The sequence below is a fragment of the Panthera tigris genome, chromosome D3 (assembly GCF_018350195.1).
Source record: "Panthera tigris isolate Pti1 chromosome D3, P.tigris_Pti1_mat1.1, whole genome shotgun sequence".
Lineage (NCBI taxonomy): Eukaryota > Metazoa > Chordata > Mammalia > Carnivora > Felidae > Panthera > Panthera tigris.
Window position 1 is genome coordinate 20,923,170 of NC_056671.1, and position 27,029 is coordinate 20,950,198.

General features: G+C 45.1%; 1 non-coding gene, 1 pseudogene and 2 gene segments (V, D, J or C); 1 reads left to right on the forward strand and 3 right to left on the reverse strand.

The window, feature by feature from the left end:
- The first annotated feature begins 735 nt into the window (after positions 1 to 735).
- Positions 736 to 839, forward strand: LOC122232834. Its single transcript, XR_006210246.1, has one exon. It is a non-coding gene; the product is annotated as a U6 spliceosomal RNA (small nuclear RNA).
- A 2,961-nt stretch (positions 840 to 3,800) lies between these two features.
- Positions 3,801 to 5,545, reverse strand: LOC122232812 (annotated as a pseudogene).
- A 9,969-nt stretch (positions 5,546 to 15,514) lies between these two features.
- On the reverse strand, positions 15,515 to 16,186 carry LOC122232806. The segment is given in 2 exon segments: positions 15,515 to 15,921; positions 16,033 to 16,186. Coding segments are annotated over 2 exon segments (438 nt in total).
- A 10,016-nt stretch (positions 16,187 to 26,202) lies between these two features.
- On the reverse strand, positions 26,203 to 26,818 carry LOC122232725. The segment is given in 2 exon segments: positions 26,203 to 26,594; positions 26,706 to 26,818. Coding segments are annotated over 2 exon segments (438 nt in total).
- Between the last annotated feature and the right edge of the window lie 211 nt (positions 26,819 to 27,029).

Consider the following 27,029-nt stretch of genomic DNA (forward strand, 5'->3'; position numbering starts at 1 on the left):
GTCTGAAGTCCTGCGCGTGCCGTGCCTGGCACAGGCAGATTCCACAGGACATTCCTAACTATGGTCCTCACATCCCTCAGTCTCCCCATTCTAGTGTCTCTGAGAGAATTATCTTCCTGAGCAAGGATTTTCTGCTGTGTTCACGTGAGCAGGCTGAGCCTACAATTTCAACAATAGCTCAGACTAAAGCTCCTTAAAGTCAATGCTTCCTGGAGAGTTTCAGAGCCTAGGCTCCTGGTAATGTGATAGAAACAGTAGAGACCATGAAAAGGAGCTCAACATCCCTACTCATTAGGGAAATGAAGATCAAAACCACTTACATACCACTTCAGCTTTATGAAGAGATGGTCATCTGAAACCTCATGTATGCTAGTGGGAATGCAATCCTTTGCAGCCACATTGGAGAACAGTCTGGCACTTTATTCAGAAGTGTATAATAAAGTCATGATAGGGCCCAGGAATTCAGCTATTAGGTATCAAACCAAAAGAAACTAAAATATATGTCCACACAAACAGCTTGTATAGGAGTGTTTATGGCAGCAATATGCATAATAGACAGAAGGTGTCAATGACACAAATGTCCATCAGCTGATAAATAGATAATGAACATATGGTGCATCCATACAGTGAAATACTAGTCACCAATTTAAAAAAGTGAACTACAGAGCCAGATATAACTAGATGGACCTCAAAAACATATTACACCTAAGATTCAGCAACAGAAGGCAATCACACGTTTGTTTTGACAGCCTATGCAATAAAATTGGAACCTTCCAGATAGATTAGCATGGGCTCCACACAAGGATGATATGCAATTAAGTGAAGCATTCCATACATTTACAGATGGTGATGTTCCCACAGCAATGTGCATGCACCTAATGTGGGTGAATGGGGCACTTAAAATGGCACATGTTCAGTGTTTCAGTGCACATGAAATGCCCACAATAAATCACTGCAGACAGAATGGAATTTGTGGCTACAAAGGGCGCAGTGCAGTGGCGACAGTGACTTCACTGCTGGTAGGTCCAAGGTTTCTCTGCAGGTGATGGAAATGTGGTAAATTCAGTCATGATAGAGGTTGTCCAGCTGTGTAACTATACTGAAGACCATGGAATTGTACACTGTAAATGAATGAACTTTGTGGCATGCAAATTATCTCAATAGCTTTGTTTTGCTTTGTTTTTAGAAAAAAACAATACGAGGGAGAGCAACTGTGACCGACCTTTTAAGGTCGTTCTGTGCTCAGAGCAGACCCTCACAACTTCTAGGGTGTCTGTGGTCTCCCTGTTTGTTTGTCACAGGCAATAATGGGGGTGACCACGAGGGGCAGGGGCAGGTTTTTGTCTTAGGTCCCCATGGGCCTGTAGCACTGTGTCAGCATTGATGCTTTCATCCCACACTGAGCAGTAATAATCAGCCTCGTCCTTAGGCTGCGGGCCCAATATGGTCAGAGAGGCTGTGTTCCCAGAGTGGGAGCCAGAGATCTGGAACTGTGAGAGCCTACTTGTCCTGAGCATCACAGTTTTGGGGCCACCGTGAGAAATCTGTTGGTACCAGCCCACATAATTTGTTCCAACATTGTTACTGTTTCCAGTGCAGGTGAGGGTGACCTTCTGTCCCACAGACCCTGATGTGTATGCTTCCTATGTCAGTGGAGACTGTGCCCAGGACCCTGTAACAGAGCAGTGGAGACACAGACAGGGGAGTCTCAAGGAAGAAGAAGAAAAAAACAGAAGAAGAAGAAGGAGAAGGAGAGGACAAAGTGGAAGAAGTAGTCAACCTGTAGTTAGCACTGCAGGATGGAGTGGATTGACTGTGGGGCCCAAGAAGGTTGGATCTCATGTTCCTGAGCCTGGGTCACTGGAGGAGCACTACGACCTTTGGGTTGTGTTGGTCAGTGATGTCTGGCTTCATTATGGATTGGAAACAAGTGCTGATGAGGTAGCATGATGTGGAGACAAAAAAGGAACCTTGGTCCCAGGGTACATGGTTGAGTCAATGATTTGGCTCAACTCTGGTTGAGTCCAGAGATTTGAGGAGATATCCCGGTAGTGATGTGTCAAAATCATGTCATTCTGTCCACTGCTGTTGCTCCTTCGGGGGGCAGTAGAGAGTGCATTTCTGTCCTGGGGTCTCTGTCCCTGATGGAGGCTGGATCAGCAGGGAGAGGTGTGGAGATCTGTGAGCACAGGGCAGGGTCAACACTTCAGAGAGTGGGGCTAGGGTAGGATCCCTGCTGGAGCTCAGGAAGCATTCATCTGGGTGGTAAGTAAGAACAGGGAGGACTAGGGGCATTCAGTCTGTGGTGGCCACGATCTGACACCTTGATCCTTAAGTCGCCAATGAGGGCACACCTGCCTCACACTTCTTACTCCATTCCACACCCTGAGGAATTGGGTCTGTGATGGTTAAATTACGTGTAGCTTGTGTAGGCCATGAGAGCCAGATGTTTGGTCTAACATGATTTTAGTAGTTTCTGCGAATATATATTTCACATGATATTAAGAAGTAAATGAGTAGGGGCACCTGGGTGGCTCAGTCAGTTAAGCAACTGACTCTTGATTTCAGATCAGGTCATGATCTCACGGTTCATAAGATTGAACTCTGCATTGGGGTCTGAGCTGAAAGCATGAAGCCTGATTGGGATTCTCTCTTCCCTTCTCTCACTGCCTCCCCCCACCCCACTGTGCTCTCTCTCTTCTCAAATAAAGGAATAAATTTTAAAAAATGGAATTAAGTCAGTAGACTTTTATTAAAGCCAATTACCATCCATAATGTGAATGTGCCTCATCCAATCAGTTGAAGGCCTTGATGTAGAAAAGACTGACCTTGCACAGAAAGAAGGGATTCTGGGAACACATTGCCCTCAGAACAAAACTACAACGTCTACACTTCCTCTCCTGGGTCTGTGGCCTTCCAGCCCACACTGTGGATTTTGGACTTGCCAACCACTACAACAATGGATAAGATTCCTTAAAATAAATATCTCAGAGAGATTGATATGCACACATAGACATGCACATATACATACATTATATTACACATACATACACACATGCATCTTATTGGTTCTGTTTCTCAGGAGAACCCTAACTCATGTGCAGTCCTTTATCCAAATCTCAGTCTTATTCTTTGTTTTTTTCTAGCCCTTTGCATGGTTCAGTTCTACAGAGGGATCAAGACAGCTGATCAGGCAATGCTAAGTCTGTGCTCTAGGTCCTGCAAAGACCTTGAGAAATCATGATCACAAAGTGATCACAGGTGTCAGGTGTTGGGGAAGTGACCACCATTGAAGTTTCTTGCAACTCTTCACCTTCTTTCTACCTCTGGGAAGAGAAGGTCATCATGTGAGTAATATACTTTTTGTTTCTTTTTTTTTTTTAATTTTTTTAAATGTTTATTTATTATTGAGAGAGAGAGACACAGAGTGTGAGCAGGGGAGGGATAGAGAGAGGGGGAGACACAGAATCTGAAGCAGGCTCCAGGCTCTGAGCTGTCAGCACAGAGCCTGACACGGTGCTTGAACTCACGATCTGTGAGATCATGACCTGAGCCGAAGTCAGTCGCCTAACCAACTGAGCCATCCAGGCCCCCCTATACTTTCTGCTTTCTAACTCTCATGTGAATGCCTACATTTCATATCAACACCTCGTGCCTGGGAGTGAGTGTGTGTTGGTCTGGAATTGATCAGGTGCATGGACATCAGAATGGTCATGGGATTGAGCTATGATTTTATGAGATGGAAACAACCTGGCCCATGTCCCCTGCCCAGATGCCAGTGTCCATAGTCCATGTCCCAACTTGAATAACAAAGAGGGTAGAGGGAAGAAGAGGTGGCAGGCACGGCCATATTTGGTGAAACTTATCATTTTCTTCTCCTATTTGAACCCCAAATCCCCAGCCATGTGATTAGTCAGTGACTAAGCCCAGTTCCAACCAGATAGCCACTGTATACCCAAGCCACTTGGACAATCCCCTCCCTGGTCACCATGATGATTTCAGGGGAGATGGTGGAGTGATCTGGTCCAGGCAACTTGAAAACCGAAGTTTCTGGTCAATGGGTCATGGAGGGCAAGTCTCTCGTCCAGAGGGTGTGTTGTATGGACCTCATTCTGGGACTGCAGGGACATTTGTCCCAATCTGGGAAGTCAGCCTGAGACACAGTATGTTTTACTTCTGTTTCTTCTCTCTACTTCCAGACACTGTCAGTTCCCTGAGCAGGTGTGCCCTCCATGTGTTTCCTTTGCTGTGTCATGACCCCTTAGACCCAAGTCTGCCATGTAGCAAGGGTTCAGTAAAGGGTGTGAATGCATACCATTGGAAGAGTGGACTATCCTAAGCCAGACACAGCTGGACTCTGAGTCTTGGTTCTGTCCTGACCCCTTGATAAGGACTGAACTGTGTGCCTTCAAAACCCTATGTGGAAATCCTAACCCACATTGTGATGTTTGCAGATAAGGCATTGAAGCATGTAATTATGGATTAACGAGGTCATATGGGTGGTGTCCTAAAACATAGGGATGATGTCTTTATAAGAAGAGGTAGAGACACCAGAGGAGAAAACACAAACAAGGCCATGTAAGCACCCAGGAAGAACGCCACCATCTGCAAGCCAAAGAGAGAGACCTCAGGAGAAATCAAAGCTGGCAACACCTTGAACTTGGACATTCAGCATCCAGAACTGTGAGAAATTCAATATCTTTTGGATTAGCCACACAGTCTACGGTTATGTTATGGTAGCCCTAGCAGACAGGCACAAGCCTCAGGGACTCTGTCCCCAGGGCAATATCCCAGCGTACAGGAATTTCTGCTCAGTTAGCATGAAACAGAAAATGTGTACCTGCAAGACAGGCTGCAGAGACACAATTGAGAGGACAAGGACACATATCCTAGAGAAAGTTCCCTGAGTTGGGTTTCAGACCTCAGATTTAGGTCAAACAAAAGGGGAACCGGCTATCTTGGCAGAAGATGGGGGCTGCAAAAGAAATCCCATCACTGCAGGGACAGCATGTTTTAGTCTCACTTCCCCACAGGCCTGGAGCACTGTGTGAGCTCTCAGACTATCATCCCATGCTGAGCAGTAATATCAGCCTCGTCCTCAGCCTGCAGCCCAGTGATGGTCAGCGTGCCTAAACTGCCAGACTTTGAGCCAGAGAATCTATCTGGGACCCCCGAGGGTTTGCTGTTATCCCAATAGATGACAGTTTTGGGGCCCATTCCTGGGACTTGTTGGTACCAGCTCACAGCATTACCACCCCCGATGTTGGAGCTGCTTCCGGTGCAGGAGATGGTGATCCTCTGGCCTAGGGTCCCATACACTGATGGTGGCTGAGTCAGCACAGACTGGGCCCAGGACCCTGCAAATGAGAGACACAGAGACCGTGATGCCGGGGTCTAGAGACAAGAGGAAAAAGCAGGACCCACATGTCCTCCAAGGGCCCCTTCCCTTGGCCTCACATCCAGTTACCTGTACAGTGAGCAAGTAGGGTGAGGAGAAGAGGGGTCCAGGCCATGGTGGAAGTCATCACTGTTCCTACCTTCTGTAACCCACGGTGTGCAGACCTCCCCTAATAGGTCTCTTCCCCCTTTTCATTCTCTAAGAGGGGGAGGATCTGTCCATGCAAATGAGATTCATAGCTGTCTAACACTTCACTGGCCCTGGGTCAGGTCTCTCTGTTGAGGAGGTAAGGGGATGGGTATGGGAGGGGCTGTGTGGGGCCAGGGGGTGTGGATGTCACCGTTGTGAGCCCTGAACATAGGGCACAGGCAGTTCCAGGTGGCAGGTCCCAGCTCTGATCACCTTTTAACCCTTGAAATGGGCCGTATGTGTCCCTTGGTGGTCCAAGCCCAGACACAGCATTGTGTGACATGTGACTGGAGCCAGTCAGACACACCTCCTGACATCCTATTGCTTTGTCCCCTATCCCCTGCTTTAGGGCCAGGTATCCCCTTATGTTGCCTCCCATTACCTCAAGGAAAGCTGTATACTCTACCCAGACTCTTCAAGGTCTGGCCATGGCTATCTTGGCTGTTCATGGGTCAGGGTCGAGGTGGCGTCTCGGCTCAGATTCCTTTTCAGTCAGGATCAAATCCAGAGCACTGTGCTACCCCCATGAAGACGTGTCTCTTTCTGTGCAGGACACATGTTTTTTCCTCTTATGTGATTCCTTGCTTGTTACAAATTTAGCAGTGTATCTCCAACACAAAAAAAAATATTTTTTCAAAGTCCATTTTCCTGGTGAACTGTAAGTATTTTTGTTTTTTATCTGATCTTTATTCAAGATTCACCATTTTATTGGTCTTCTCACTAATAGATGAGTTGAGTAACATATTTTACACTTGTTCATTTTGTATTTGTATGAGAATCAGATATTTGGCTTTTTGAGTCTGGCTAATTCTGATCCCACTCCCAGGACACAGAAAAGGTTAAATGTGTCAGTGCCTTCTGTGACCTCCCTGTGAGGTGGAGTCTCTCAGCAATGATCCTGAGGTGGCCTGGGGTGGCACTTACTGGGGACTGGAGCAGATGAGGAACCATCATGGGATGTGTACAGAGCATCTTGTGCTGGGCCTCTGGGACTGATCCTCTCCTGAGGAAGGGACAGATGGAGGAGAAAACCGCAGGTGGTCATGGGATGTCTTATGTTTTATAAGACATTAGAAAACTCTGGGAGTCAGAATTACAACCGTATGAGACAGAAACCCCATGGTCTGTGTCCCCTGCTCAGCTCTTAACGTACACAACACAAAACTCAAACATGAACCAGCTATGAGGGTGGAGGGCAGAGCTGGTAATAAAGAGCTGAGTGATATACAAGGTGGGGATGCTTGCACAAACCGTCTGACCTTTTCCTCTCCTATCCAGACCCACATCTTCCAGTCATGCTGTCAGAACGTGATTGATCCTGGCTCCAAATGCTGGGATGAACCTCATGTTTCTGGGAGAAATCAGATGAATTTCTTTCTGGTACCATGTTGATGGCAGGGAAGATGGTGTAAGAGATCTGGTCCAGTCCTGAAGCCTGGGATTCCTGATCAATGGGTCCAGGATGACGAGAATCTCTTATTCTGGATGGCTTGTTGTGTGGATGCAATACATGGGAATGCAGAGGCATTTTGTTCCTATTTGGGAAATCAGCTTGGGGACATGGGGGTCATGGAGAAGGGTCATCTCAGATAACTATCAGAGAAAGAAGAGTGAGTCCTGAAGGATTTCCCTCTTGTTATCTGGAGAGGAAATATGCCTGTGTTTTATTTTCTTAAGTTTTATTTATTTATTTATTTTGAGAGAGAGAGAGAGAGAAAGAGAAAATGAGTAGGGGAGGGGCAGAGAGAGAGCGAAAGAGAATCCCAAGCAGGCTCCACACTGCCAATGCAAAGCTGCCTGACGTGGGGCTTGAACTCACAAACCGTGAGATCATGGCCTGAGCTGAAATCAAGAGTCAGATGCTTAAGCGACCCAACCACCCAGACACCCCGAAATATCCCCATGTTACCACTGAACAAGACAGGGAGGTTGTTGACGCTTCCATCATGGGGGTGAACTTGGGACCTCATCTCCATACCTCTGATCAAGAATGTTCTCCCTAGGAGCTCACTCACATGCCATCCAGCTCCTAAGGGTTAGCTCGAAGCCACACCCCCTTCTTCGGTGCCTCCTTCCTCCCCAAACTTGCTGAATCTGCCCATTATCCTCTAACAGCTACCGGTGTTCCCACTGGCTTCCTTCCTCCCTCCTCCTCATTCATGTTCACTGAAACATCTGGACTTTTCTTCATAAGCTTGAATTAGATCCTGTGTCTTTTTGTTAAATGCTCCAGTGGCTCCTGTATCCACCTACAATACTCAACTCCCCTCACTCCATGGTAACATTTTACATGTGTTTATGCTTTTCCTGGTTTGTTTTCCCTGTCCCAGATAGCGTCAGCTCCCTGAGGACAGGGGCAATCCCTGTCTTGCCTACACTGTATCCTGAGCCTCTAGACCAAGTGTGGTACCAAGTATGTTTTAGTAAATAGTGTGGGACGAAGGAACTCTTGGTGAGTCAACTGTCCTAAGTCAAATGCAGTTGGACTCCTGTGTCTCTGGTTCCAACCTGACACTTCATGGACCTGGCCCCCAGGGAAGGCTGACCATTGCATCAAGGGATTTCTGCTCAATGTGAGACGGTATCACAATATGTGTTGCCAAGGACTGGATTTGGGGACATAGTTTGAGAGGATGAGGACAGATTGTAAATTATGTACAGTTAGATGCAATAAGTGTCCAGAGAGTGAAGGGCCCACAAGAGGAGGAGGGAGGCTGCATCTTGATTCTTCACTGATCTGGAACAGTGTTTGTCCAGATGGCCCCATGTCTGGACCCAGTGGTCAGACTTGTCTTAGGACAGGACCTAAGAAATCATGCCTTGGCAGACCTGAAGCCAGAGGTTTCATCTCAGATAACAATGAGACAAGATCTCCTCAGTCCATATTTCTATGGCTTCCACATATGTGTTTTGTGCCAGGCCACAATTTCATCTCATGTTGCTGCTTTTTCTGCTACAGATGATTTTGTCCTTGAGATCTGACCCCAACCTCATGGATGGATGAGTCTGTAGATCCTGGAAACAGGAACCTAAATTACAGAAAATATAGGGGGGAGGGATATTTGGAGTTCCTTATTACTTGGTCCAAAGCCTAACTCACTTTGGGGATTCAGAGCACAAAGCTCGGGATGCCAGCAAGGTTAGCGAATGGGGAGGGAATGGCAGAAAAGAGAAAATAAATCTGAATACAAATTGAGAGCGAAACCCTGGGCGTTCCTCTGCTACATCGGTGCAGGAGACTTGATACACATTTGCTAAGATACACACTCATTTTAAATTTCCTCACAGATCAGATCATTCCTTACAAGATCATGTAGATCTTGCCTTACATTGACAAGTTAGTAGAAAGAATCCATGAAAACTGTCATTGTAGACAGATGAAATTGGGAGTGGGTGCTCAAGGAGCTAGAATCTCATTTCCTCCTAGGCCTGGGACATGGGGCCTTTCATTGTGCTGGTCAGTGGGGTTCAAATTCATCCTTAAGTTGCAGTCAAGAACTTCAGCACACAAGACTTCTCCAGTAGGCATGACTTCCCACTACATATGCCTCCACAAGACCAGGCAAACAACATCCCATGTGGGGTAGGGATACACCCACATGCCTTCCAAGAGAGGCCAAGGCAGCCATTGGAGGTGACCTATTTTTGATCAGTTTCCTCAGACTGTCTTCCCAGGAATTATGGATGCAAGTTCCACTTGTAACCCTTGAAAATACAGAGTTTCTGAGATCACATGCTGCCCTCTTCATGTACCTGTCTTCTGGCCCCAATTCTCCAACAAGTTACAAGTCACAGAGTCCTTCGCCAGGTTGAAGTGATGAACAGAAACCATCGCCCCAGATGCACACTGTGGGGGGCACTATATAGACTCATCGCCAGGGGTCCCCAGCAACAGGCCTGTTGCACTCACACTCTGTGCTTCGGCCTTTGGACAGAGGGTCCTCTACCCGGTCCGTGTCCTTGGTTGACACTGCATGTCTGTGCTCTCACCCTGACTTGTTTCTTCTGACTTCAGACCAACTTCCTGGGCCTTATCCTCCTCAGAGACAAGCTGGCCTGAGGACACAGGGCAGGATTCTCCCAGGGCTATATTCCAGTCACATGTTTTCTTAGTGTTTCTACTTTCTTTTCTTTTTTCTTTTCTAAAATTCCCCACCATTTCAAGGACATTTTACCAAAGCTATTACAATGATTGTATTGGTCAATTCTGGGAGGATTGACATCTTTACCAAGTTGAATATTTAAGATTAAATTTTTTTAAGTTTATTTTTATTTTATTTTTGAGACAGAGAGAGACAGAGCATGAACGGGGGAGGGGCAGAGAGAGAGGGAGACACAGAATCGGAAGCAGGCTCCAGGCTCTGAGCCATCAGCCCAGAGCCCGACGTGGGGCTCGATCTCACGGACCGCGAGATCATGACCTGAGCTGAAGTCAGACGCTTAACTGACTGAGCCACCCAGGTGCCCCCAAGTTGAATATTTAGACCCATAAGCCACATAGATCTGTACATGTATTTAAACCTTTAATCTCCCTTTGAATAGTTTATAATTTTTAGTGCATAAAATTCTCAAATTCTTTCAGATCTTTCCTTATATGTTTCATATTTTTGATGCTATTGTAGATGATATTATTTCTAATTTTCATCTTTGGAGGTTGATGCTAGAATAGATAATACAATTCCCACGTGTGTGTGGGGATTGCATCCCCACCCCAAATGGAAACACTCGGACCAGAAGCATATCTGAGTCACTCTACACTCTCCAGAGAGCATGGCCAGAATCAGCCTTTTCATTCTTATCCAATTTCTTCATTAAGAGCTATTAATCTCTGAGCATGGGATTATTTCCAGTGCAACATTAACAGGGTGAGACTATATTATCAATGGATTAATCCAAATTTTGATCTGAAGAAAAGTATGTGATATTATCAGATCAAGTGGACTGAGGAAACTTAGGTGCTGACAGAAGAAATGACAATGCCATTGACCCCCTAAGCCAGGCAGGGTAGAGCCCCTGTTGTGAAGGGCACACCAGGTCAGGAGGGTGCAGGCCAGGTTTTTGTTTCACTTCCCCATAGATCTGGAGCACAGTGGAAGTCTTTAGAAGGAGGGTAGCTGGGTCATCCCCTGCTGGCACAGGGAACCTGTAAACACAGACCCTCATGGGAAACGGGGCAGCGGAAAAGGTGAAGCTGCTTGGTGGTCTGTGACAGTGAGGGTGACACCCACTCAAGAGCTGCCATGGAGGGGCGCCTGGGTGGCGCAGTCGGTTAAGCGTCTGACTTCAGCCAGGTCACGATCTCGCGGTCCGTGAGTTCGAGCCCCGCGTCAGGCTCTGGGCTGATGGCTCGGAGCCTGGAGCCTGTTTCCGATTCTGTGTCTCCCTCTCTCTCTGCCCCTCCCCCATTCATGCTCTGTCTCTCTCTGTCCCAAAAATAAATAAAAAACGTTGAAAAAAAAATTAAAAAAAAAAAAATAAGAGCTGCCATGGATCTGGAGATGTCCCTACCTGTGCAGTGAGCCAGGAGCACCAGGAGCACAAGGAGAAGGGTTCAGGCCATGATGGATGCTCTTCCTGCAGCCCCAGATCAGGGCGGGCATGTAGCGGTTTCTTTTGTCTTCTCCATGGACTCATGGGGACCGGCTGTTCACACAGATTTCCATCCTGCCTACTAGCTGAAGTGTCAGCTTAGTCCCTTAGAAAGAGGGGGCTGATTTCCACAGAGACTCAGAGTTTGTCTCCTGGGAGGGACCAGGGAAGAAGCAGCTGCCGGAAATTTCCACAGACCTGTGAGCAGGAGACCCCTCCCAGCCAGAGGGGACACAGCTGCTGAGTCCTCACTAGCACACATAGGCAAAAGTGTGGGCGCCCTAAGGGGGGTTGTAGGGTACACAGCAGGGGGCCCCCAGTGTGCTTTTCCTGGGGAGGCCGACAGTGCCCCCTGCTGCCCACAGGTCAAGCTTCAGTCTGTCCCTGGAAAGGATGTCAGGGACACTGACCTGACAGCCTGGCCACTGTCAGACCACAAGCATCCACGTGCCATATGCCCTAGTGCCCAAGGTAACTCATATGAACAAACAGCCTTCCCACCAAGAATTTCTGTGTTTGTCAGAGAAAGAAATGTGGTGAATCACCACCAAGCACCGTGAATGGGGCCGCAGTGGGTTGAGAATGCAGCGGTTTCTGGAAGAACACACCTGAGCTGCTGTCTCAGGTGGGCCACGTGAGGGAGGAGACTGGTTCTCTGGGTGGAGAGTTGGGACCAGGGTTCCTACAGCAGGACAAATAAAACACACTACCTTCCCAGAAGAAAGATGGAATTGGAGGTGGGTGGGGCATCAGATATGATGTGTTGAGGGGACGGAAACTACGTCATTTGACAGCAGCTTTGAGCAAATGGAATGTAAGTGCGAAAGGGGTGAGGACGTTTGACGCCTAAGTGTAAAAGTACTTCTATGTCAGAGTGAGGTGCTTGGCTTTTATTTTATTTGTATTTCTTAGAGATTGAAAACGGGAGAAATTTTGTTGAAATGCAACATATTGTTTTTATTATTAATTCTGTTTAACTTTTCAGCTTTTCCAAGTATAATAAAAAATCAAACATTGTATGCACTTAAGGCACAGAATGGAGATTGGATATCCATTAAAATTGTGAGGTGAAACAACCAAGCTAATCAATACATTTATCACTTCGTATACATGCCAGTTTTCTATTTTTATTCCTCCCTCCCTCCCTCCCTCCTTCCTTCATTCCTTTCTTCGCTCTCTCTTTTCTTCTTTCTTTCTTTCTTTCTTTCTCCTCTCTCTTTTCTTCTTTCTCTTTCTTTCTTTTTTTCTTTCTTTCTTTTTTTCTTTCTTTCTTTCTTTCTTTCTTTCTTTCTTTCTTTCTTTCTTTCTTTTATGAGAACCCTTAAGATCTATCCTGTCTGCAAATTTCAAATCTACAGTACAGTATTATTAACTAAGAAACTTATACTTTAGACAGACATTGTGGTGTCAGTTTCAACAATGTGCCTGACGACAACAGAGCAGGCAAGGCCGTGTCCGGAGGGCCTGAGGGCTGAGTATACAGGGAATCTGGAGGAGGAAGATGAGCAAGTAGGGCCCACAAGGAAGAGCATGGAGAGGTGACCGTGGCCCTGGACTGAGGGTGAGGGAAAGGATGAGCTGAGGGCTCCAGCTGTGTGCACTGTCGGGAAGGACATGAGAGGGAAAAATAAGGTTGAGGACAGTTAAAGGGGTTTGTGTCACATGTGTAAAGGTGGGCATGTGGGAACTACGTGGGAACAAGAACGTGAGATATGCCAAGTCCGTCCTCCCAGTGCAGTGGCCGGAGCATCGCTTCCTGCTGTGCACTAGCTCCGGGTCAGTGGTAAGGAAAGGAGAAGATAAGAGAGGGGGGAAGATGAAAAAAAGGAATAAGAAGGAAACGCAGGGAGCACCCCTGCTCACAGAACAAAGATAAAGCGTACAAATCCATTAGAAGTAAATCAGGAAATCCCTCAGTTTTTTTTTTTTTACTCCTGTCTTTATGTAATTACTTAAGCAATTACCGTTCAGATTTGTGCTCCTTTTAATTCTTCTGTTCTCTTTTTAATGTGTACTATTTTTTTTCTGTATTCATTCAGTTACTAAGACCATTGTGTTAATATCTGCAACTGTAATTGTGGACTAGTTATTCCTCTCTTTGCTTCTATAATTTATTCTTCAGATAGTTTTGCAAAGGTATGTTATTATATTTGAGCTTCTTTTTTTTCTTGAATAGATTATTTTATCACTATTAAATGTGTCACTGGTTTTCTAGAAAATTTCCTCCCTTAGTCTTTGGCGTGACACTTATATAACCACATCTTTTTGTACTTTCATGGTTACAGGGTATACTTTTTTTTAAATTTTAACCATCATGCTCTGTTAGGTCAATCCATGTCTGTAACTGGAACAATTTGTCCATTTAAATGCAATATAATTTAACATCATTATGTAGTATATTAAGTTTAATATCATTTTGTTATTTTGTTCTCTTCTTAAATCTAAATTTAGATTTAAACAATTTAAGTTCCTTTATTACTCTTTTCTTAGAAGTCTCTGTTTGTCAAAAGATTACCTGCTCTCCGCAGAGAGGTATCCACTGTATTTACTTTCCAATCTGGGTTTTGACCGGGCCTTTGTACTCAGTCTGGAATTTACTTTTCTTTTCTGGTGTACTTATGACTCATTTTCCTCTCTATTAGTCCAGTTTTGTAAGTGTTCTCAGGATGAACATTGATATAAAACATTATACAGTAAAAGGGACCTCTGTCTTCTTAGAAATTCGTTCTCAGCTCATCCATTAAGGGGCATTCAGGGAAGGGAATCCCACTCACATTCATCCCTATTATATTTATTTGGTAATGTTCCATGGGTTAACAGTGAAAAGACAACAAAATGTCTGGATTTTTTCCGGTAATATCAGGGTTCTCTGGACAATGTAGGATGGGTTCATAGGCCTTTTTCTCTAAAATAGTGAGATTCCTTTCAGCATCATTCCGGACCGAGTCAGAGGAAAAACAGAGAAAGACTATGACACATGCTCTTACACTTTACTGGTCTCACCCTGGTAATTACATCTGCAACAGTCTCATTTCCAAAAAGGTCTCATCCTGAAATATGGGAGTTTTTAGAACTTTTAGTCACATGAATTGTTGGAGACACAGTTCAATGCGTAACAATTAATATCCACAGTTTTTTCAGATTTTCTTAGTTTTTCCCTAATGTCCTTTTTCTGTAGTAAGATCCAGTTTAAGATTCTTTGCGACATTGAGTTGTGAATTGTCCTTAAGCTTCTCTTACTGTGACACTTCTTCAGACTGTCCCTCTTGTTGGTGCCTTTGTCCATACTTACTGAGTGGGGGTTATGCCTGACGTCATTCAAGCCAAGGGTTTACACCTGTTCCATGAAATCTCTGGACGGGAATGTGTCTCATCTGATGCCATTTATTTATACCATCAGTTAACAATATGGACGGCAGATACATGTGTAGACACTGAGTTACAACCCAATCCTTTTATGTTCCTGTGGTTGAAATCTTTCTAGTTTTGCCTCAGGGGGGCCCTTTAGGTTGGCTTGAGAGCTCCTAGACAAACCCTGTCCTTGTGTGTGTGCTCACATGGGTATGTGTGGTGGTTGTGCGCTGATTTGCTTGCGTTTGTTTTGGAGACAATGCCAGACAATGACAGAGTGTCATTTAAGGGCCATTAGTATCATATAGAATAATCCGTGGCTCAGAGTGTTTTCCTCTGTTCACATGATTAATTCTTTTTCGGTGTTTAGCACCCCCACGACCTACAGATGTTTGCAGAGTTTTGCTTCTTCCAATGTTTGATATAATTATCAAATTATTTATAAAAGTGGCACCTCCTGGGTGACCTCTTAGTTGGTTCCTGGTTTGGGTATTTACATTTAAACCTAGAATAAGTATCCATGTGCCAAGTTTAAGTTGCTTCCAGGCCTTAGTGATTAGGAATAAGTTGTTATAAACATTGAAGTGTAGGGTTTTTCCTATGGACAAAAGTTTTGAAACTTATCTTCATAATTTTATAATTTTAAATTGGCATTTTTTCACAAATAAGAGATAACAAGACAACACTAGACACCACCAATGAGATAATAGTACCAGATGCAAATAAGGCTGACTTATTTTTCAGGCACCACATGGGTAGAGTTCAGAGGAAAAATGAAAATGCTTCATTTCTTTTTATATCAGAAGGAAAAATTGATACTATCTGGCCTAGAATAAAATACCTCAGCTGATAAAACAAGAGATTTCACTTTCATCAAGACTCTGTGTCAGAAGGGTTTTCTGAGAGTGACTTTGAGGACAGAAAGGACAGGAGGAACCTCACTCACGGGAGGTGCCCTTGCATGGACCTGCGCCCAAGTCATCAGCCACAGAATGAGCAGAATCACAGGCTAAGCTGAGGAGGCAACTGCTGATGTGTTTCCCTCTTTACAGATGAGTAACTAGGTTTTTGTCTCACTTCCCCACAGGCCTGGACCACTGTGTAAGCACTGCCACTGCTGTACCACGATGAGCAGTAATAATCAGCCTCGTCCTCGGCTTGGAGCCCATTGATGGTCAGCGTGCCTGTGCTGCCAGACTTGGAGCCGGAGAATCGATCAGGGACCCCTGAGGGTCGGTTGCTATTATCATAGATGATGGTTTTGGGGGCCATTCCTGGGATTTGTTGGTACCAGCCCACGTAACTACCAACTCCAGTGCAGGAGATAGTGACCCTCTGGCCCAGGGCCCCCGACACTGAGGATGGTTGATTCGGCCCCGACTGAGCCCAAATCCCTGGAAAGAGAAACAACAGAGAGGATATTCCTGGGGTCTAGAGACAAGAGGAGGAATCAGGCGCACACTTGTGCTTCCACAACCCTTTCCCGTGTCCCCACATTAAGTCACCTGCGCAGTGAGCGAGGAGGGTGAGGAGGAGAGTGGACCGGGCCATGGTGGAGGTCAGCACCGATCCTGCCTTCTGTTGCCTCACAGCTGAGCAGAGCCTCCCTTCACCTCTCCCTTCACCTCTTGATCTGTTGAGAGGGGGAGGGCCCAACCATGCAAATGCGACCCCCCTGTTTTTTGACTCCTCACTGACTTCTATAGGTGCCTCGGCCTAAGGAAGTCAGGGGGATAAGCAAGGGAGGGGCAACTTTAGGGCAGGGGGTGGGGAGGTCACAGATGTGAGCCCTGAGCCGAGGGCACAGACAGTGGCAGGTGGCAGGACTCAGCTCTGGTCTACCATGACCCCTAAGAAACAGGCCTTGATTGCCCCTTAGCGTCCAGACACAGACATGCTATTGTATGACATTAGCAGAGCCCATCAGAGACCACTTCTGCCTCCCCACTGCTTAGCCTCTGTCCTGCCTCAGGGCTAGGCCAGGTGTCCCCACATCTGGCCCCCATCACCTCAGGGCAGACTCTGTTCTACTCAAACTCTTGGGGGTGAGCCTGTCCATGCCTCCCTTGACTGTTCATGGGTCAGGCCAGAGGAGGTGTCTCTATACACATTCCTGTAACAGTAAAGGTGTACCAATAGGGGAAGGAGTTATCTGGATATGACAGCGGAGGCAGGGCTCCAGGCATGGGTGCCTGGAAGCAGCAGAGAGCAGAGGGCAGCTCCCATGGGGAAATTTGGCAGATGGACCTGACCCTGATGAGATCGTTCTTTACATGTGCTTCTTACTCAGATGGAGTGTGTTGATTCACACTCTATCTTGGGATCTATGTGAATGTGCTCATTGTCAGACATCTGAGTCATTCCAGTTTTCTCTCCCAAAGTGCATCAGGAAATATCAGTGAGATCCTAAGGATCCCATCTGGGGAATCTGCTCTAGGATTCATGTATACTCTTTCTGAATTCCTTCCCAAATCATGGTAGCTCTGTTCCGGAGACCTTGCAAAGGACCGTTTTCAGCCTATGCGTTCCTTGGGTGTAAGAGGAACTTGAATGACTTTCTGGTCTTTTTATTCTATGGCATCAATCTATGTGTCTCTCGAGAACAATACCACGTTGGTTTTCATGACTACAGCTTTGTTAATATAATTTCAAAGTGGGAAGTATGGTGTCTCGAGGTTTGTTCCTTCTCAAGATTGTTTTGGCAATTTGGGGTCTTTTCTGGTTGCATACAAAATTCGGGTTTTTTTAGTTTCTGTGAAAAATGTCATTGGAATTTTTATGGGGATTGCATTGAATTTATAGAGTGCTTTGAGTAGTGTGGACATTTTAGCATTGTATTTATTGTGGAGATGCCTGGATTTAGGAACTACCTGAAGGTTGTGTATGAGGTCTAAGTGTTTGTCTAAGATGACCTCCATCTCTGTGGTTAAAAATGTGGATGGATTATGATGATTCAAACGAAAGAAAAGATACTAGTTTTGGCAATAAGGTAAAGAATGTGGATATGTGCATTTTTTATTTTTATTTTTTTCACTGATGTACTCTTTTCAAATCAAAACCTTTCCTGGGCACCAGCTAAGTACCGGTAAGCTGCAGACACTTAGTGTGGGAGGACAAACAAAACTGTCAAGGTCGTGGAGCCTGTTGGGTTTTCATCTGATTCACTATGACAGACAAGGAGGAGATGTTTCTTGTGAGGTATTCAATGGGAAGCATTAAATATTTATAGGACTAGAACACACAGTTGTATGTTAACCGAGAGTTGATGACTAGAAGTGTGTGTGTGTATAACTGTATCTTATGTATTATCTTTATGAAGTTTGTGTTTTATATATATATATGTGTGTGTGTGTATATATATATATATGTGTATATGTATATATATGTGTATATGTATATATATGTATATATATATACACATATATATATACACACACACTGTGTGTATATACACTTCCTGATATATATATGTGTGTGTGTATATATATATATATATATATATATGATATAAATCCCAGGAGATATATCCTAGATGTATTGTCATGAACAGTATAGAGAGGGATTAGATAAACCACTGGGGAAAATAATTGTGTGAATATTTACAGGAGGAGTAGAAACTTGTGTGACACAGAGAAGGACTGGAGAGGGATCTGGTGTGAGTAATTATAATACATTGCACACTGAGAAAGGAGGGCTTAGAGCACCAGGAACTTCTGGGTCATGGGACTGAGCTCCATTGGGTAGTAAGGTCTGTCTGGATAATACCTGTTCGGGTATTTTCCTGCTGGCCTGCCTCACAGCTCAGTCTCTCAGTGCCAGTGTGAACAGGCCACCGCTGACCCCGGTCCTGGTCACCCAGCTGCTCTGATAACACACAGCATCCCTAGAGGACACTCTGACCTTTGCAGACGGATATTTGAGCTTTCAGTGCCCAAGGAAAGAGCATGATTGCATCCTCTCCTGGGTGCTTGGGATGGAGACATTAATTTTCTTCGGGTCACTAACAGCGTCCAGGCTGCTCACCATGGGGCTTAGTTTACAGTGTTTATGTTCCTGGACATATTAGTGTTCCCTGACATTAGGTTTGCTTGCTGCAGGGCCCTGGCATCACTACCAGTCTCCAATCTAAATTTGTTTTAAAGTTTATTTTTTTTAAGACATAGAAAGACAGAAAGACAGACAGAGAGAGAGAGAGAGCAGGGAGTTACAGAGAGATAGCGGGAGACACAGAATCAAGAGCAAGCTCCAGGCTCTGATTCCGTGGCACAGAGCCCAAGGCAGGGCTTCGGCTCACGAACCACGAGATCATGCACTGAGCCAAAGTCCTAAACTTAACCGACTGAGCTACCCAGGCACCCCTACCAGTCTCCAATCAAAACCAATTTCAAGGCCTCATATTTCCCAGGTTCACTCCCGGTTCATACGTGATAAAAAGTCCATGGGGGTTATCCTTGAACTTTGAATTCTTTTTGCTGTTGTTGCTGTATTATGAGAATCTCCTGTTATATCTTATCACTTCCATGGTACAGGCTCTGGGGCCTGTGAAGTCTCTGTTTGTCAAAAGACTACCGGCTCTCCGCAAACAAGTACCCACTGCACTCTCTTCCCAATCTGGGTTTTGACCAGACCTTTATACTTAGTCTGGAATTTAATTTTCTTCTCTAGTATACTCATGACCCATTTGCCTCTCTATTAGTCCAGTTTTGTAAGTGTTCTCGAATGAACATTGATATAAACCATTATACAGTACAAGAAAATCTATCGTAGAAATTTGTTCTCTGCTCATCCACTAAGGGGCATTCAGGGAACGAATCCCACTCACATTCAACCCTATTATCTTTATTTGGTAAATGTTCCATGGGTTAACGGTGAAAAGACAACAAAATGTCTAGATTTTTCCGGTAATACCAGGGTTCTCTGGACAAGGTAGGATGGGTTCATAGGCTTTTTTCTCTAAAATAGTGAGATTCCTTTCAGCATCATTGCAGGCCGAGTCAGAGGGAAAACAAAGACAGAGAAAGCCTAGAACACATGCAGTTACACTCTACTGGTCTCACCCTGGTAATTACATCTGCAACAGTCTCATTTCCAAAAAGGTCTCATCCTGAAATATGGGAGTTTTTAGAACTTTTAATCACATGAATTATTGGAGACACAGTTCAACGCGTAACAATTAATATCCACAGTTTATTCAGATTTTCTTAGTTTTTACCTAGTGTCCTTTTTCTGTTGTATGATCCAGTTTATGATTCTTTGCGACACTGAGTTGTGAATTGTCCTTAAGCTTCTCTTACTGTGACACTTCTTCAGACTGTCCCTCTTTTGGTGCTTTTGTGCATACTTACTGAGTGCGGGCTATGCCTGACGTCATTCAAGCCAAGGGTTTACACCTGTTCCATGAAATCTCTGCACGGAAATGTGTCTCATCTGATTCCATATATTTATATCATCAGTTAACAATATAGACGGCAGACATATGTGTAGACACTGAGTTACAACCCAATCCTTTTATGTTCCTGTGGTCGAAATCTTTCTAGTTTTGCCTCATGGGGGCCCTTTACGTTGGCTCGTGAGCTCCTAGACACACCCTGTCCTTTTGTGTGTGCGCACACGGGTATGTGTGGTGGTTGTGCACTGATTTGTTTGCGTTTGTTTGGGAGAAAATGCCAGACAATTACAGAGTGTCATTCAAGTGTCATTAGTATCATATAGAATAATTCTGTTGCTCAGAATGTTTTATTATGTTCACATGATTAATTGTTTTTCAGCGTTTAGCACCCCCGCGACCTACAGATGTTTGCAGAGTTTTGCTTCTTCCAATGTTGGATATAATTATCAAATTATTTATAAAAGTGGCACCTCCTGGGTGACCTCTTAGTTGGTTCCTGGTTTGGGTGATTATTTTAAACCTAGAATAAATATCTATGTGCCAAGTTTAGGTTGCTTTCAGGCTTTAGTGATTAGGAATAAGTTGTTATAAACATTAAAGTGCAGGGTTTTTCCTATGGACAAAATTTATGAAACTTATCCTCATAATTTTATAATTTTAAATTGGCATTTTTTCCACAAATCATAGATAATAAGAAGAGACTAGCCACTGCCATGGAGATAATAGTACCAGATGCAAATAAGGTTGACTTATTCTCCAGGCACCACATGGGTAGAGTTCAGAGAAAAAATAAAAATGCTTCATTTATTTTAATATCAGTGGGAAAAATTGATATGATCTGGCCTAGAAGTAAAATACCTCAGCTGATAAAACAAGAGATTTCACTTTCATGAAGACTCTTTGTGTCAGAAGGGTTTTCTGAGAGTGACTTTGAGGACAGAAAGGACAGGAGGAACCTCACTCACGGGAGGTGCCCTTGCATCGACCTGTGTCCAAGTCATCAGCTACAGAATGAGCAGAATCACAGGCTAAGCTGAGGAGGCAACTGCTGATGTGTTTCCCTCTTTACGGATGAGTAACTAGGTTTTTGTCTCACTTCCCCACAGGCCTGGACCACTGTGTGAACACTGCCACTGCTGTACCATGATAAGCAGTAATAATCAGCCTCGTCCTCGGCCTGGAGATCAGTGATGGTCAGAGTGCCTGTGCTGCCAGACTTGGAGCCGGAGAATCGATCAGGGACCCCTGAGGGTCGGTTGCTATCTTCCTAGATGATGGTTTTGGGAGCCATTCCTGGGATTTGTTGGTACCAGCCCACATAACTACCAACTCCAGTGCAGGAGATAGTGACCCTCTGGCCCAGGGCCCCCGACACTGAGGATGGTTGATTCAGCCCCGACTGAGCCCAAATCCCTGGAAAGAGAAACAACAGAGAGGATATTCCTGGGGTCTAGAGACAAGAGGAGGAATCAGGCCCACACTTGTGCTTCCAGAACCCCTTCCCATGTCCCCACATCAAGTCACCTGTGCAGTGAGCGAGGAGGGTGAGGAGGAGAGGGGACCAGGCCATGGTGGAGGTCAGCACCGATCCTGCCTTCTGTTGCCTCACAGCTAAGCAGAGCCTCCCTTCACCTCTCCCTTCACCTCTTGATCTGTTGAGAGGGGGAGGGCCCAACCATGCAAATGCGACCCCCCCTGTTTTTTGACTACTCACTGACTTCTTTAGGTGTCTCTGCCTGAGGATGTCAGGGTGATGGGCAGGGTGGGGGCAATTTCAGGGCAGGGGTGGGGATGTCACAGATGTGAGCCCTGAGTCAAGGGCACAGACAGTTGCAGGTGGCACTTCTCAGCTCTGGTCTACTGTGACCCCTCAGAAACAGGCCTTGAGTGCCCCTTAGTGTCCAGACACAGACATGCCATTGTATGAGGTGAGCAGAGCCCATCAGAGACCACTTCTGCCTCCAACTGCTCTAGCCACTCTCCCCTGCCTCAGGGTTAGACCAGGTGTCCCCACATGTGGCCCCCTATCACCTCAGGACAGACTCCCTGTTCTACTCAAACTCCTGGGCGTGAGCCTGTCCATGGCTCCCTTGACTCTTAATGGGTCAGGCCTGAGGAGTTGTCTCTATGCACATTCCTCTAACAGTAAAGGTGTATCAAAGGGGAAGGAGTTATTGGATATGACAGTGGAGGCAGGGCTCCAGGCGACCGTGCCAATGCAGGAAGCAGCAGAGAGCAGAGGGCAGCTCCCATGGGGGCCTTTGGCAGATGGGACCTGACCCTGGTGAGATTGTTCTTTACATGTGCATCCTACCCTGATAGTTGTCTTGATTCACACTCTATCCTGGCATCTATGTCAATGTGCTCATTGTCAGACATCTGAGTCATTCTAGTTTTCTCTCCCAAAGTGCATTGGGAAGTATCAGTGAGATCCTAAGGATCCCATTTGGGGCATCTGCTCTAGGATTCATGTATATTCTTTCTGAATTCCTTCCCAAATCCATGGTAGCTCAGTTCTGGAGAGCTTCAAAGGACTGTTTTCAGCCTATGTCTTCCATGGTGGTCAAGAGGAACTTGAATGACTTTCTGGTCTTTTTATTCTATGGCATCAATCTATGTGTCTCTTGAGACCAATACCATATTGGTTTTCATGACTACAGCTTTGTAATATAATTTGAAAGTACAAAGAATGGTGTCTCGAGGTTTGTTCCTTCTCAAGATTGCTTTGGCAATTTGGGGTCTTTTCTGGTTCTATACAAAATTCAGGGTTTTTTTTTTTAATTTCTGTGCAAAACTTCATTGGAATTCTTATGAGGATTGCATTGAATTTATAGAGTGCTTTGAGTAGCGTGGACATTTTAGCATTATATTTATTGTGGAGATCCCTGGATTTAGGAATTACCTGGAGGCTGTGTGTGAGGTGTAAGGGTTTGTCTAAGATGACCTCCATCTCTGTGCTTAAAAATGTGGATGGATTATGATGATTCAAACAAAAGAAGAGATACTAGTTTTGGCAATAAGGTAAAGAATGTGGATATGTGCATTTTTCCTTTTTTTCACTGATGTATTCTTTAAATATCAAAAACCTTTCCTGAGCAACAGCTAACCGGTAAGCTGCAGACACTCAGTCCTGCAAGGACAAACAAGACTGTCAAGGTCGTGGAGCATGTTGGGTTCATGTGACTCACTATGACAGACAAGGAGGAGATGTTTCATGGGAGGTATTCAATGGGAAGCATTGAATATTTATAGGACTGGAACACACAGTTCTATGTTAACCGAGAGTTGATGACTAGAAGTGTGTGTGTGTGTATAACTATATCTTATATTTTATTTATACGTAGTTTGTGTTTCATATATATATATATATATATATATATGGTAAAAATCCCAGGAGACATATCCTAGATGTATTGTCATGAACAGTGCAGAGAGGGATTAGATAAACCACTGGGGAAAATAATTGTGTGAATATTTACAGGAGGAGTAGAAACTTGTGTGACACAGAGAAGGACTGGAGAGGGATCTGGTGTGAGTAATTATAATACATTGCACACTGAGAAAGGAGGGCTTAGAGCACCAGGAACTTCTGGGTCATGGGACTGAGCTCTGTCGGGTAGTAAGCTCTGTCTGGAAAATACCTGTTCGGGTATTTTCCTGCTGGCCTGCCTCACAGCCCGTCCTCTCAGTGCCAGTGTGAACAGGCTACCGCTGACCCCGGTCCTGGTCACCCAGCTGCTCTGACAACACACAGCATCCCTAGAGGACACTCTGACCTTTGCAGACGGGTATTTGAGCTTTCAGTGCCCAAGGAAAGAGCATGATTGCATCCTCTCCTGGGTGATTGGGATGGAGACATTAATTTTCTTCGGGTCACTAACAGCGTCCAGGCTGCTCACCATGGGGCTTAATTTACAGTGTTTACGTTCCTGGACATATTAGTGTTCCCTGACATTGGGTTTGCTTGCTGCAGGGCCCTGGTATCACTACCAGTCTCCAATCTAAATTTGTTTTAATGTTTATTTTTTTTGAGACATAGAGAGACAGAAAGACAGAGATAGAGAGAGAGCAGGGAGTTACAGTGAGAGAGCGGGAGACACAGAATCAGAAGCAGGCTCCAGGCTCTGATTCCGTGGCACAGAGCCCAAGGCAGAGCTCGGCTCATGAACCACGATATCATGACCTAAGCCAAATTCCTAAGCTTAACCGACTGAGCCACCCAGGCACCCCTACCAGTCTCTAATCAAAACCAATTTCAAGGCCTCATATTTCCCAGGTTCACTCCCGGTTCATATGTGATAAAAAGTCCATGGGGGTTATTCAAAGTCCTTGAACTTTGAATACTTTTTGCTGTTGTTGCTGTATTATGAGGATCTCCTGTTATATCCCATCACCTCCATGGTACAGGCTCTGGGGCCTTTGAAGTCTCTGTTTGTCAAAAGACTACCGGCTCTCCTCAAACAAGTACCCAGGGTACTCCCTTCCCAATCTGGGTTTTGACCAGGCCTTTATACTTAGTCTGGAATTTAATTTTCTTCTCTGGTATACCCATGACCCATTTGCCTCTCTATTAGTCCAGTTTTGTAATTGTTCTCGGATGAACATGATAGAAACCCTTATACCGTGCAAGGGACCTCTATTTTCTTGAAATTCTTTCTCTGCTTATCCATTAAGGGGCATTGAGGAAAGGGAATCCCACTCACATTCAACACTATTATCTTTATATGGGAAATGTTCCATGGGTTAACAGTGAAAAGACAACAAAAGGTCTAGATTTTTCCGGTAATACCAGGGTTCTCTGGACAAGGTAGGATGGGTTCATAGGCCTTTTTCTCTAAAATGGTGAAATTCTTTCAGCATGATTCCAGACTGAGTCAGAGGAAAAACAAAGACAGAGAAAGCCTAGAACACATGCAGTTACACTCTACTGGTCTCACCCTGGTAATTACATCTGCAACAGTCTCATTTCCAAAAAGGTCTCATCCTGAAATATGGGAGTTTTTAGAACTTTTAATCACATGAATTATTGGAGACACAGTTCAACGCGTAACAATTAATATCCACAGTTTATTCAGATTTTCTTAGTTTTTACCTAGTGTCCTTTTTCTGTTGTATGATCCAGTTTATGATTTTTTGCGACATTGAGTTGTGAATTGTCCTTAAGCTTCTCTTACTGTGACACTTCTTCAGACTGTCCCTCTTTTGGTGCTTTTGTGCATACTTACTGAGTGCGGGCTATGCCTGACGTCATTCAAGCCAAGGGTTTACACCTGTTCCATGAAATCTCTGCACGGAAATGTGTCTCATCTGATTCCATATATTTATATCATCAGTTAACAATATAGACGGCAGACATATGTGTAGACACTGAGTTACAACCCAATCCTTTTATGTTCCTGTGGTCGAAATCTTTCTAGTTTTGCCTCATGGGGGCCCTTTACGTTGGCTCGTGAGCTCCTAGACACACCCTGTCCTTTTGTGTGTGCGCACACGGGTATGTGTGGTGGTTGTGCGCTGATGTGCTTGCGTTTGTTTGGGAGACAATGCCAGACAATGACAGAGTGTCATTTAAGTGCCATTAGTATCATATAGAATAATTCTGTGGCTCAGAGTGTTTTCCTCTGTTCACATGATTCATTCTTTTTCAGTGTTTAGCACCCCCGCGACCTACAGATGTTTGCAGAGTTTTGCTTCTTCCAATGTTGGATATAATTATCAAATTATTTATAAAAGTGGCACCTCCTGGGTGTCCTCTTAGTTGGTTCCTGGTTTCGGTGATTATTTTAAACCTAGAATAAATATCCATGTGCCATGTTTAGGGTGCTTTCAGGCTTTAGTGATTAGGAATCAGTTGTTATAAACATTGGAGTGCAGGGTTTTTCCTATGGACAAAATTTATGAAACTTATCCTCATAATTTTACAATTTTTAATTGGCATTTTTTCACAAATAATAGATAAGAAGAAGAGACTAGCCACTGCCATGGAGATAATAGTACCAGATGCAAATAAGGCTGACTTATTCTTCAGGCACCACATGGGTAGAGTTCAGAGAAAAAATAAAAATGCGTCATTTATTTTTATATCAGAAGGAAAAATTGATATGATCTGGCCTAGAAGTAAAATACCTCAGCTGATAAAACAAGAGATTTGTCTTCCATCAAGACTCTGTGTCGGAAGGGTTTTCTGAGAGTGACTTTGAGGACAGAAAGGACAGGAGGAACCTCACTCACGGAGGTGCCCTTGCATGGACCTACGTCCAAGTCATTAGCCACAGAATGAGCAGAATCACAGGCTAAGCTGAGAAGGCAACTGCTGATGTGTTTCCCTCTTTACAGATGAGTAACTAGGTTTTTGTCTCACTTCCCCACAGGCCTGGACCACTGTGTAAGCACTGCCACTGCTGTACCACGATAAGCAGTAATAATCAGCCTCGTCCTCGGCCTGGAGATCAGTGATGGTCAGAGTGCCTGTGCTGCCAGACTTGGAGCCAGAGAATCGATCAGGGACCCCTGAGGGTCGGTTGCTATCATAATAGATGATGGTTTTGGGGGCCATTCCTGGGATTTGTTGGTACCAGCCCACGTAACTACCAACTCCAGTGCAGGAGATAGTGACCCTCTGGCCCAGGGCCCCCGACACTGAGGATGGTTGATTCGGCCCCGACTGAGCCCAAATCCCTGGAAAGAGAAACAACAGAGAGGATATTCCTGGGGTCTAGAGACAAGAGGAGGAATCTGGCGCACACTTGTGCTTCCAGGACCCCTTCCCATGTCCCCACATCAAGTCACCTGTGCAGTGAGCGAGGAGGGTGAGGAGGAGAGGGGACCAGGCCATGGCGGAGGTCAGCACCGATCCTGCCTTCTGTTGCCTCACAGCTGAGCAGAGTCTCCCTTCACCTCTCCCTTCACCTCTTCATCTGTTGAGAGGGGGAGGGCCCAACCATGCAAATGCGACCCCCCTGTTTTCTGACTCCTCACTGACTTCTATGGGTGCCTCTGCCTGAGGATGACAGGGTGATGGGCAGGGTGGGGGCAATTTCAGGGCAGGGGTGAGGAGGTCACAGATGTGAGACATGAGCAGAGGGCACAGGCAGTGGCAGGTGGCAGTTCTCA